We start from the raw sequence: 14,011 nt of genomic DNA, 5'->3' as shown, positions 1-14,011 counted from the left end.
GACTCATTTAAAAAATATTGAAATTTTTTAACTTTTGATCCCACAAAATACCAACTAGATTCAATTTTCTTTTCAAAGAGGGGCTGAAGTCAAAAATCGAAACATTTTTACTGCTCCAAATATTGTCGTCAGACACAAAATCAAAAAAAAAAATCGTAGACGTATGTATTTTATCGTATAAGAGAAAGCAATAGCTTTAATTTTCAAAATTCAAATTAAAAAATCAAAAAATAACTTGAAAAGAATGCAATAGACTTAGAGCATTCGCGGGTGGCCGTGTATATCAAATCGCCGCAGTAGGATCGATTATAATATGTATTATGAAGTAAAATTAAAATTGGCATTAGTTACAATGAATACAACAATAAGTATTTGAGTTGACTTTTCTACAATTTTAATTTATTTTTTTATTTTTTATTGTAGGTATTTGAAATATTTGAAATTTGAATTCAGAATAATTTTGAAATGCAAAAGAATTACACGATAGAATAGAAATTAAGTATTTGAGGGGGGGTCTAGCAATCAGTCATCACCTAAAGTAAATCTTTGTAATATGTACTTTTAAATACATCATCATTTACATAATAAATTGTAAAATAATGTAATAATACATTATGTGCATCATTAAAGGCATTTTTTCCATATACGTTTCAATTTTCATTTAAAATTGTTTTGAAATTTTAAAAATACATAAGGTTTATATCACACGTGATAAATATAAAAACAGGTTAGGTAAATATTTAACCCATCTTTGAAATCCTTTATTGTACCAATATTTTACATAATTGACCAGTGTCGTGTATTCGTTATATAGTCAGTATTATTAATATATGTGAAGGAAAGATAAATAAAATAAAGAATATTAACAACAAACAGAAAATAATCGTTTGATAATTATAATTTATAGCTCAGCATTAATGAAATATAATAAGTAGTTAAATAAAAATAAGACAATTTATTGTAATAAATGTATTTGTCGACGCCAGATAATATGTTTATTTTAATGTATAACTGCCGCCTCGACAATACGGCGATATAGGTAATTGAATTAAATTATATATTAAAATATATCTCGCCACCGGCCGGCACACGCTACACTCACACACACACACACATATCCGTTTACCTGTTCGTCCCTATAATGTTGATATTATTGTTTTTATTTTTGTATAATTTATGTGATTGTGAATTATTATATAATAATATGTTAAACGCTATCGCACTTCTCCGCGAATATTATTTAAGTCAGTCCAGTTAGTTCGCGCACAGATAAAACTCGCGTTTATTAATTTTCGTGTGCTGGTCGCTGCATTTTTATTATTACATAAAAATTACTATAATATTTATATAAGGCGCGAATCGCCTAAGTATTACTATTAATTTTTCCTAGTAATAGTGTCGTGGGCGCTAATCGCCGTCTTTTTTTATAATATATCGTGCGCGAATCGCCTTTTTTTTGTCATCATCAAGTTATTGCCGTGCAAGAATCGGCGTGTTAATTATTATTTTGTTGTAAGGCGCTAATCGCCATTATTGTTATATTATTATTTGCTTGAAGTAAATTTTATACCAGATGAGTGTAATTTTGTTTATTATAATATTATTGTTCTTGTGAATGTCAAATTTATTTACGTATTATAGTAACAGGACCAGCTGGCCAGCCTGCGCTCCTCAATCTGTGAGTTATTTTATTATATTTATTGTATTATTATTATTATTATTATTATTTAAGCTATATTTTTTACCTATTGTGTTGCTGTGATTTTTATATCTGGTATTTATTCGAATTGTTGGGCCAAAAGGGCCGTATATTTTATCACCATTATTTAATCGTGCCAGAAAGGCCGCATATTATATACATAGCTGCACAATTTATTATATTATTTTTCTATTCAACCATGTAAGGTTTGAGCGATAATAATAATTATTTTATTATAATTTATACTGTTTAGCCATAAAGGCAGTGATTATTATTACATCAATTATTTTATTATTTATACCTTTGTGTTGCTGTGTGAGTCTATTATATTTGTATTATTATTATTGATCTCGTGTATTATACAGCAACTTATCTACCACAATATTTTAGTTACCATTATTGGCATTATTTAAGTTACCTATCTTCCTAGTTATAAGTACACACACACATATGTACACACTTTTACACACTCACTACACACTAGCATTCGATAATCTTGCTCGGCATACCCGTCCACCTTTATCGAATTGCTATTACCTATATACACACATAATAACACTAGTCGGTCGGTGGGTGAGTACTACGCGTGAAGTAACGGCGACCGGGCACACGGGCTATTATTGTTCCGTACCTGGCGCATACATTTTGGTGACCTCGACGTGATCTTGTATTAGTTCACATTTTAGTTGAATATGGGTTTAGACGAGAGTGATCAAAGGGTCTTAACTAACCTAAAGAGAAAAAGAGGTGTTGTAAAGGCTTCGTTAACACGAGTTCGAAACTTTATGAACACATTTAATCCGAGAGAACAAGCTATTACGTTAGCAGTGTTGGGCATAGATAATCAAATAATTATCTAGATAAGATAATAGATATTTATTAATATAATCATCTAGATGAGATAATAGATTAATTTAAATAAAATCATTTAGATAATAGATAGTTTCAAGAAAAAATTATCTAGATAATACTTAGATAATTTATAAAAATAAACTTTAGCTGATATCTGATTATATATATATAAAAAAAAATATACTATAAATTTACATTGATATTTTATTTATTTTATGTCATATAAACAAATTGGTAGTTTGTAACGTTTGATTCATTTGGTTACATATTTTAAAAAAAAAAAAACATTTAATTTATAGAAATATAAAATACGATATACATTTATATGTAATATTAGTCAATTATTGTGGTTAATATAATATTATAAGTAATAAGTAACCTAACCTATTCTTTAGTTGATCTTAGCATAGTAATTGTTCAAAAGTGTTGTCTTTTAGACGATTTCTTCGAGGTGTCAGTATTTGACTGCCTGCACTAAATAATCTCTCAACTGGGGCTGAGGAAGGTAAAGTCGTATTGTATTTGAGAAAAACTTGTTTCACAATTGGATACTGATTCAATATATGCAGATTTTTGTTTCTTTTTTTTAATGTCTAAAAAGTTAGCGCTTGAACATTTGCTGATAAACTGCAGCTACCGTAGGTATCAGGCAATTGAGATGATGGCATAATGCATTCAAAAAAGTCATCGCTGTCTTCCGAATTGGTAGACTGGCTTAGCTGTGAGCTATTTATTGAACCAACAAGATTACATTCAGACAAAAATAATGATTTACAAGTTTGTATGAAAATAGGTGGAACCCAGTTTAATCGAAACTTTGGATGGCTAACAGATGCTAAAATATATGGTTTGCTCTCAGGCAGATTCAAATCTAATACAGCTTTGAATCTTTTTTCTAGTCCTTTAGAAATTACTGAACATAATGGTTGACAATAAACCAAGTGGGAAGTATTCATAAGTTTGTTCATTAATGATAATATTGTTGGAGCAACAAATCCCAAAAAAACATGAATCCTCGCCTTGAAGTTTATCTAATGAAGTCGCTAATGGTTCTACAACTTGACAATATTCTTGTAAAAATGACCATTCAGTACTTTTTAATTTTGTTAATTTTAGTTCATTAATTGCTTCGGTGACATTAGTTTGATGAAGAACAAGTTTTTGAATTGCATCAAAAAATGAATTCCAACGTGTTACTACCGGCACAGGAAATTTACAATTACATTTTTAAACACTTTATCAGAAGCAGTTGAACTTCTGCTTAAAATATTCCAAAAAGCATTTATCTTTCCAAAAGTACTTCTTGAAATTGTTCGATACTTTTGTTCTGTAATATTTGTTGTGTCTATTGTTGCAATTAAGTTTAATGTGTGTGCGGAGCAAGTCATATGATTTGGCAGGAGAATAAGTTCTTCATCATCATCTATATGTTCATTTGAAATATATTTTTGAATATCGTCAATAATAGATGACATATCAGTTACATCAACGTCAATAGAAGTATTTAAATCATTTGTGTCATTTGTTGTATCTGTGGTTACATTTGAAGCAATATATTGTTGGTTATAAACCCGAAAAGCTTTTCCAAAGTTAGAGGCGTTGTCAGTGACTGTGTGCGATATTTTTGTCACATTTATGTAAAAATTATTTAATATATCAGTGATGGTCTTTGCAATATTTATGTAATTGTGACTACCTTGTATACGTCGACAAGCAAGAGCATAAGAAGATCTTTTGAATGTAGTTTCGTCGATGAAATGAACTGTCATGCCAAAATAACTTTTATTATTACAGCTCCATATATCAGCTGTGGTGCATATATAAGATTTCATTGAAATCTGCTCAGTTAATTTAGTTACATAAGTTTTATAATCTTCATTAAGTTTTGCACCGATTACACGGTGATCCGGTATGTATATTTCTTCATTATTTGTTAGACCTTTAATTAAATTTTTGAATGCTGGCTTTTCACATGTTGACAGTGGTCGCATTTCTTGTAAAATATAGTTGAATACTAAATCCGTAATCTATATTAATCACAATAAAATAATAGTTAAAATTAAATATACTTATTGAAGTGTATTGTTATTTATTTATTACTTATTAGTATCCATTGTAATATTTTACCTTTTCCTTGGACAATTTTGTCGAAATTGGATTATATGCTTGACTTGTCATGTGACATAATTTAGATTGTGTTAATACATTTTTAGGTTTTTTGTAACGTTCTCTACAACTTTTCAGTTTATCCATTAGTCCAGGATGCTTAAGCTAAAATAATTTTTATTCAATACATTTGTATTTATTTATGACACAAGTTAAATATTTTAAATATATTATCATATTGTGTTTTTACTTTTTAAATACTTATATACAATTTTAATTCTTTATTTATATTACCTTAATATGGCTTAAAAAATTTCCCGAAGATGATGTAGAACCACATATCACTTTTTGACAATTTTGACAATTCACATTTAATTTTTTTACATTGATGGAAATTACGGTAAAAAATTTTCAAATAAATAATTAAAGTTTAATTTGGTATCATTAGTATCAATAACATTATTTTTTGGTTCATCTGTTTCTTCAACAATTGATGATTCCACTTCTTCAACAGAATCATTGTCATCTTGTAGTTGACGTTTACGCGTTTTTTGTACAAATTTTTCCATCTCTTAAGATGTATTAATTCAACTGTCTATAAAAAATAATTTAACTAAAGACACTTAGACACTAATAACTAAAAGTCGATAAACCAAAATCAAAATCTTAACGGTATAATCGGTATATTATGCAATATAAAACTCAACTGATATAATATGATAACATTGATAACACACAATCGCGATCGGTAGATCCTAATACCACAGAATATAAGCTGACAGCTGTTTTACAGAAAATGGTAATATTGTGGAATTAGTATACCCATTGTGATAGTGGTGATAGATAACAACTTTACTAGTTGCAAAGAACAAACCTAGTTGTTAATTGTTATGTTTTGTTTAATAAGTATAAAAAAAAAATAACAGACAATTCAGTAAATAATTATCTAGATAATTTAAAAAAAAAGACCGTTTTTATTATCTAGATAAGATAATAGATAAATCATTTAAAAATTACCTAGATGGGATAAAATATACAAAAATTGTATCTAGATAATTTAATCTAGATAATGCCCAACACTGTACGTTAGTGGAGTTCAGGCAGGAAGAACTGCCGCAGATCAGCAGGAAATTCGATGAGATACAATGTCAAATCGAACTTCTCGATGTTGACAATTTTGAGGAGAATGAGCAGGCAAGAGAAGCCTTTGAAAATGATTATTATGCTGTTCGATCGGAGATGCAAGAGTTGATTAACCAGGAGAAGTCGCATAACTCGTCGATGAGTAATAATTCATTAAATGCTAGTGTTTCGCATCATCATCAAGCGCGGCTTCCTCCTATTGAAATACCAAAATTTGACGGTAATATACAAGAGTGGAATTCCTTCTTTGACCTTTATAAGGCAATGGTTCATAATAATGAGCATTATTCGTTAGCTCAGAAATTCTCTTACCTTCGATTAGCACTAGGTGGTCCAGCATCGGACATTATCAAAGGGATACCGATCACAGAACTCAACTATGAATTAGCTATGAGGAAGCTACAACAGAGATACGATAATAAAAGCTTGGTTATTCAGTCGCATATTCGTGCCATTCTCGACGCACCTCGAGTAGAGGTCGCTTCGGCGAACGAATTGCAGAAGCTGCATTCATGTATTTCAACTCATATCGCCGCACTTGAGTCGTTGTGCCAACCGATTGAACATTGGGATGCATGGCTCGTAACAATTATTCTGAGGAAATTAGACCAAACCACAAGCCATGAATGGCAGTTGCGTCGAACTAACACAGATTTACCAACATATATCGAGCTGGAAGAATTCATTTCAAGTCGTTGTATTGCATTTGAGAGCTCCGAAACACTAGTTGCTAATGAAAAGGGCGAAGAAGCAAGATATCCGACGAATAGCGCAATGACGAAGAAGACGTCTAATCATACAGCTACAAGAAAAGGATTAATAGCTTCAATTCCCAATGATATAAAATGCAGCTGCTGCTCTGAACAACATAAGCTATACGCATGTAGTAAGTTTAAAGATCTATCAATAGGAGATCGTGTCACAGTGGTTCGAGACTCAAGATTATGTTTTAACTGTTTTTCTCCAACGCACATGGCAACTGTATGTAAATCTCTTTATGGTTGTCGTATATGCAGACGAAGGCACAATAAGCTGTTGCACTTTGACAAGGTTCCAGAGCCTCAACAAACCACTGAAAGAGAACGGACTACAGCAGAGACGTCAAACGTGTCGGCAACTGCATCCGCTTTTAATGGATTAGAACAAAACTACACGTTTTTAGCAACTGCAGTTGTCCTTGTTACTGATAGGCGAAGCAATCAACGTAAGTGTAGAGCTCTACTTGATAGCGGCTCACAGGTGAATTTTATATCAGGGAACCTCGCCAAGTCACTGCAACTAGAATGTAAAAAGTCTAACCTACCAGTCGGTGGTATTGGGGCGAGCCAAGTGAGAGCTGTATCCTATGTTGAAGTCTCAGTCCAATCAAGACTGAGTGATTATTGTGTTAAATTGGTATGTTACGTGTTGCCAACAATTGTAAATAATTTACCATCCTGTGAAGCGCAAAAAGAGGGTTGGCAAATTCCAGATGATTTGATGTCACAGCTAGCAGATCCTACCTTTCAAAGTCCAGGCACAGTTGATTTGTTAATAGGTGGCGGAGTATTTTTTGATGTGTTCTCAACTACTGTACCTCGGATACCATTAAACGTCAAGAATGTAGTTTTGAACTGCAGTAATTTTGGGTGGATAGTAACCGGTGAAATAGGAGTAGTGACCTTAGTTGGAATACATTCAGTTGGCGAATCTTTAGAGGAAGATTGGAAAGCAATTATGGCCAGTGAGACTTCTAGTTTCGGACGGCTATCGAAGGCAAATCAGAGATGTTTGGAAGAAGCAGAAACAGTTGAACATTTTAATCAAACAACAACATGCAGAGATGAAGATGGACGGTTCGTAGTACGTCTGCCAAGGAAGGACACGGTGAATGAGTTGGGGTCTACGTTGGCTATGGCGACATCCCGATTCCTCAGTGTGGAACGCAAACTACAGCGCGATGAGAAATTTAGAACGGAATACACGAGGTTCATCAATGAATATATTGAAATGGGACATATGGTAGAAGTCGTCGATGAACTAGTGATACCAAAACCATCCTTTTACCTACCACATCATGCGGTTCTTAAAAGCTCAAGCCTGACAACCAAGCTCCGAGTTGTGTTTGATGCGTCAGCCACAAGCTCGTCAGGGCTATCGCTCAACAATGTGTTGAAATGTGGTCCTACCGTGCAAGAGGACGTATTCGGAATCCTTACACGTTTTAGAAAACACCAATACGTCGTAACATCCGACGTTGAAAAAATGTTTCGTCAAGTACGCGTTTCAGAGGGTGATTGGAACCTGCAACGAATTTTGTGGAGACAAAATCCAAAAGAGAAGTTACGTACTTATCAATTGACGACTGTGACTTATGGAACGACACCAGCGTCGTTTTTGGCTACACAATGCTTAGTTGCTTTGGCAGAAGAAGTGAAAGAAAGAACCCGGAAGCGTCAAAGTCTATTTTTCGTGACTTTTATATGGACGATTTAATGACAGGCGCAGACAGTGTGGAGGACTGTTGCAGAATTCAGAGAGAGGTAAGCTCTATCCTGGATTCTGCAAAAATGCCACTGAGAAAGTGGTGTTCAAACTCCCAAGATATAATGGAACAAATGGGTAGACGTGAAGGTGATACGTTGTTTACACTTGAGATAGGAGATGGAGAAATAGTCAAATCGTTAGGACTGGAATGGAAGCCACTATTAGATCAATTCTTTTTTACTTTATCTTCCACTTTACAACCGAAATGTTTAACTAAGCGAGTGATATTATCAGATCTCAATAAGATCTTTGATCCTCTTGGGTTTTTGACCCCCGTGCTGATAAAAGGTAAGATTTTTCTGCAACAGATGTGGGCAGAGAAAATTGATTGGGACAAACCGTTACCAATAGCCATGCAAACAAAATGGAGCGCCTTCTACCAAAGTTTAGGGCAGTTGAAGGTACTAGAGATTCCAAGGAAAGTGATTCCAAGTCTGTCGAGGGACATCGAAGTCCATGGTTTCTGCGACGCCTCGGAGGAAGCGTACGGCGCGTGCATCTATGTGCGTTCGATAGATGTCAACGGAATATGGAGTTCGAGACTCTTATGTTCGAAAACCCGTGTAGCACCTTTGAAAGGAACTACCATTCCGCGCTTAGAGCTGAATGGGGCGCTATTACTTGCCGAGTTAGCCAACAAAGTGTCAGATTCATGGGGCTTTCAGTTGGGAAGTTGTCAATTATGGACTGACTCGATCGTAGTCTTGAGTTGGATAAACAGTCAGCAAACCAGATTAAAATCTTACGTTCTAAATCGAATATCTCAAATTTTGGAATTGACTGATGCGAACCAGTGGCACCATGTACGTACAGCTGACAACCCTGCTGATGTTATTTCCCGTGGCATAAGTGCCAAGGAGCTTTTGGTAGCAGATCTCTGGTGGCATTTACCAAGATGGATGTCAGATCAAAAAAGCCAATGGAATGCGTCAGAAGTACAATTAATCAAAGATGAAGAGATTCCGGAACAACGTGCAGTAAAACTTGCATTAGTGACTTCTCTACCATTAACCAAACTCTTCGATGCTTTCTCGAACTGGCACAAACTAGTACGCTCAGTAACATGGCTCTTACGATTCATAAAGTATATGAAGCTAAAAAAAACTATTGAATATCCAAAGCATTTATTAGTTTCCGAGTTACAAGGCGCTAAAGTCGCTGTGATCAAATGGGTTCAGAGAGAGTCGTTTCACGAGGAGATTAAATCATTAGAATCTAATAAGGAACTACTTCGAAGAAGCAAAATCAAGAATTTGCAGCCATTCATAAAGGACGGTCTAATCCATGTCGGCGGACGCCTAGAGTATTCCAACATATCTGAACAGCAAAAACATCCATTAGTACTACCAGCGAGCCACAGAATAACGCGCTTAATATTTGAAGATCGGCACCGAGAATTACTGCACTGTGGACCACAGGCTTTGTTGGCTGAAATAAGAAGAATGTATTGGCCACTGAGAGGACGAATAATGGCACGTTCAGTAACATCACGTTGTGTTCAGTGTGTAAAGGCAAGACCTAAGTTTTTGTTACCACTGATGGCCCCATTACCAAAGGATCGAGTACAATGCTCTCGGCCTTTTGGTATCGCTGGGGTAGATTTCGCTGGTCCGATTGTTATCAGAAGTGGAATCCGTCGAGTAACTGGCATAAAGGCATGGATTGCTGTTTTTGTGTGCTTTTCGACTAGGGCAGTTCACTTAGAGGCGGTGGAAGACCTAACAAGTGCTGCATTCGTAGCTTGCTTACGTCGATTTATGTCAAGGCGTGGAAAATGTAAGAGAATTTATAGCGATAATGGTACCAATTTCGTTGGGGCGCAAAAAGAGCTCACCGCATACATGGAAAAATTGATAAACGAATGGAAGGAGAAGGAATCGAATGGAGATTCAACCCCCCTTCAGCTCCTCATTTTGGAGGGCTTTGGGAGAATGCTGTGAAAAGCACGAAATTTCATCTCACAAGGATAATGAAGGACACGTGGCTCACCTTAGGAGAACTCAGCACGTTATTATGCCAGATAGAGGCCTGTGTAAACTCAAGACCAATGACACCGCTGAGTAGCGATCCGTCTGATTTAGAAGCGCTAACACCGGCGCACTTTTTAATTGGTGGGCCCATGTTCCTACCACCTGAAAATGATCTCACAGAAGCCGAGCCAAATGGTATACGGCGTTGGAAAAGGGTACAATATCTGATGCAAACATTCTGGAAACGATGGGAGAGTGAGTACCTGCCACAGTGTCAAGTACGCGGTAAGTGGGTATGCAGGACGAGACCAATGCAGTTAAATGACGTAGTGATAATAAAAGGAGAAAGTAATCATCCAACCAAATGGAATTTAGGAAGAGTCATCCAGCTTCATCCGGGTAAGGATGGAGTCATTCGAGTTGTAACTCTACGCACGGCAAGTGAAGTGGAAATGCGTCGACCAACAGTGAAACTATGTTGCCTTCCTGTGCATGATGATGACTCGAGTGTTGAAAAATCAGATTTTCAACGGGGGGAGGATGTCGACGCCAGATAATATGTTTATTTTAATGTATAACTGCCGCCTCGACAATACGGCGATATAGGTAATTGAATTAAATTATATATTAAAATATATCTCGCCACCGGCCGGCACACGCTACACTCACACACACACACACATATCCGTTTACCTGTTCGTCCCTATAATGTTGATATTATTGTTTTATTTTTGTATAATTTATGTGATTGTGAATTATTATATAATAATATGTTAAACGCTATCGCACTTCTCCGCGAATATTATTTAAGTCAGTCCAGTTAGTTCGCGCACAGATAAAATCGCGTTTATTAATTTTCGTGTGCTGGTCGCTGCATTTTTATTAAATAAAAATTACTATAATATTATATAAGGCGCGAATCGCCTAAGTATTACTATTATTTTCCTAGTAATAGTGTCGTGGGCGCTAATCGCCGTCTTTTTTTATATATATCGTGCGCGAATCGCCTTTTTTTTGTCATCATCAAGTTATTGCCGTGCAAGAATCGGCGTTAATTATTATATTTTGTTGTAAGGCGCTAATCGCCATTATTGTTATATTATTATTTGCTTGAAGTAAATTTTTTTATACAGATGAGTGTATTTTGTTTATTATAATATTATTGTTCTTGTGAATGTCAAATTTATTTACGTTTATAGTAACAGGACCAGCTGGCCAGCCTGCGCTCCTCAATCTGTGAGTTATTTTATTATATTTTGTATATTATTATTATTATTATTATTTAAGCTATATTTTTTACCTATTGTGTTGCTGTGATTTTTATATCTGGTATTTATTCGAATTGTTGGGCCAAAAGGGCGTATATTTTATCACCATTATTTAATCGTGCCAGAAAGGCCGCATATTATACATAGCTGCACAATTATTTTATATTATTTTTCTATTCAACCATGTAAGTTTGAGCGATAATAATAATTATTTTATTATAATTTATACTGTTTAGCCATAAAGGCAGAGTGATTATTATTACATCAATTATTTTATTATTTATACCTTTGTGTGCTGTGAGTCTATTATATTTGTATTATTATTATTGATCTCGTGTATTATACAGCAACTTATCTACCACAATATTTTAGTTACCATTATTGGCATTATTTAAGTTACCTATCTTCCTAGTTATAAGTACACACACACATATGTACACACTTTTACACACTCACTACACACTAGCATTCGATAATCTTGCTCGGCATACCCGTCCACCTTTATCGAATTGCTATTACCTATATACACACATAATAACACTAGTCGGTCGGTGGGTGAGTACTACGCGCGAAGTAACGGCGACCGGGCACACGGGCTATTATTGTTCCGTACCTGGCGCATACAGTATTGGTTTATTCAGAACCAATTTAAAAGCAATAATGCTTTGTAAGTGTAAATATGAATGAGTATGTATAATGTTCAGATAACTGGTTTACATTAAACCAGCATTTTAAGCATAACGTCTCATAACATATAAGCTAAAAAAAAAAAACAGTAGTACAGAAAATACATGGTGCTTAGATGACAGATGTTGTATATTGCAATAACGTGACCATATGTCACGTTTTGAACGGGACAGTCCCGTTGTCAAACGTGAAATCTTCGGGACGCTAAAATGTCCCGTTTTTAAAAAGTAGACAAAAAAAAAAAATAATGAAAACAAAATTTTCGTTGACGAAATATCGTTTTTATTATATCTTATTAATTCTTATGCGTACATAATAGTATAATACATAGTACGTATGAGTATATTATATAAAAATTAAAAATATTCACAGTGACTGGTTTATAAATTTATAATTACACTATCGTTCCAGTACGAATCGATCGTCACCCGTATTCGTATAAAATATATCAGATCTGTATATATTGTGCGTGTGTTGTGTACGCCATGCGATCGAACGAACCACGATATAATAATAGATATACGTTCCGGCAGTCGCTCGATAATTTACTTGGACGTTTAAAGTTATATTATGTATTATAAAATAATGAAGAAATTATATAAACAAGAATATTATGTTATACTTAAATATTAAATATTTTTATTTTCCATCCTTCAGAGTTATCACCGTAGAAAAATAAAACCGATTAAATTATGGTGGATACAAACAAAGTTGTAAAAGGTAAAAAGCCCGCAAAAATAAATGATGTCCCCAACAAAAACATAACAGTTAAAAAAGGCCAAGTTCCAAACTCCCTCCCAAAAAAGTTGGCCTATCAAAGTAGTGAAATCTTCATTGTGGCCAAGTTTTAACTATTTTTTAATTCATAACCTCAATGCACTCCTACAAGAGCAACACTTCTCTGTTAGTTGTATTGTTTAACACTTGATCAGTTTCTGAATGAATCATAAAACATCATTATCGAATGTGCTCACTTATGAGTTACGAGGGTGATGGGGAGCTACCTATTTATAGACAACTGAAATTTTCAATTTATCTGAAAATTGATTTTTTATGTGTCGATAAAATCTTTATGGCCCTATCAAAATACTTGAAAATTTAATGCAAAGTTCCTCATGAGTTATTCTTATAGTGATCAAAAAATTATAAGAATAAATAGGCACAATTTTTTTTTATGCATATTTGAAGCATCAAATGGTGGTTTACTGAGATCCCAATACTCTCTAAATTGAACAAATTAAAAAATATGAAATAAAAAAATTCGTATAGCCCGTACAGATAATTAAATGTTGATGTATCTAATATCTATGAGCTAATGCGTACTCTAAACTCTTGTCATTTGATAGAATAAGAAGTACACAATAAAAGTACAACACTCATAAGACGTAGGTACCAATAATCACGATTTAAAATAATAACACAATAAGTATTATTATTAGTTATCATGCATTATTCTGTCAGACAGAATAATCACTATAGTGGCATTTCCCACACGCGCTACAGGGCTCAACAATCTATAAATAGATTATATACAATAAAAACTCGAATAATAAATTATTAACAAAACTATTGATATATGAACCTAACCTATCGCTAATCAAACTCAACCATCGAGAATAGAAATACACACTGTAATATCTGTAATTTCTTTATTCTGTGGTAATAGTGAAATACTGTATATTCCACAAAAACGTCAAAAACATACTTAATTATTTAATATTATACGATATAACTTTTTTTTAATAAATAATTTAACTTTT

The 14,011-nt window shown here is 33.9% G+C and overlaps 3 protein-coding genes across 3 annotated transcripts; 2 read left to right on the top strand and 1 right to left on the bottom strand.

Moving 5' to 3' along the window:
• Positions 1-2,893: 2,893 nt before the first annotated feature.
• On the bottom strand, positions 2,894-4,818 carry LOC126550192 (uncharacterized). The gene is made up of 2 exons (XM_050201251.1): positions 4,679-4,818; positions 2,894-4,578 (listed from the first exon to the last, which is right to left on the bottom strand). The coding sequence occupies exons 1-2, from the start codon at positions 4,802-4,804 to the stop codon at positions 3,748-3,750; spliced, it is 957 nt and encodes a 318-aa protein (XP_050057208.1). The 5' UTR covers positions 4,805-4,818; the 3' UTR covers positions 2,894-3,747.
• Positions 4,819-5,896: 1,078 nt separating this feature from the next.
• On the top strand, positions 5,897-8,275 carry LOC126549588 (uncharacterized). Its single transcript, XM_050199177.1, has one exon. The coding sequence runs from the start codon at positions 5,897-5,899 to the stop codon at positions 8,273-8,275; it is 2,379 nt and encodes a 792-aa protein (XP_050055134.1).
• A 74-nt stretch (positions 8,276-8,349) lies between these two features.
• On the top strand, positions 8,350-10,266 carry LOC126549587 (uncharacterized). The gene has a single exon (XM_050199176.1). It carries the CDS (start codon positions 8,350-8,352, stop codon positions 10,264-10,266), a length of 1,917 nt encoding a protein of 638 aa, XP_050055133.1.
• Positions 10,267-14,011: the final 3,745 nt, after the last annotated feature.

This window comes from Aphis gossypii, chromosome 2 (assembly GCF_020184175.1).
Source record: "Aphis gossypii isolate Hap1 chromosome 2, ASM2018417v2, whole genome shotgun sequence".
Lineage (NCBI taxonomy): Eukaryota > Metazoa > Arthropoda > Insecta > Hemiptera > Aphididae > Aphis > Aphis gossypii.
This window is presented reverse-complemented; position numbering and strand designations above follow the sequence as displayed.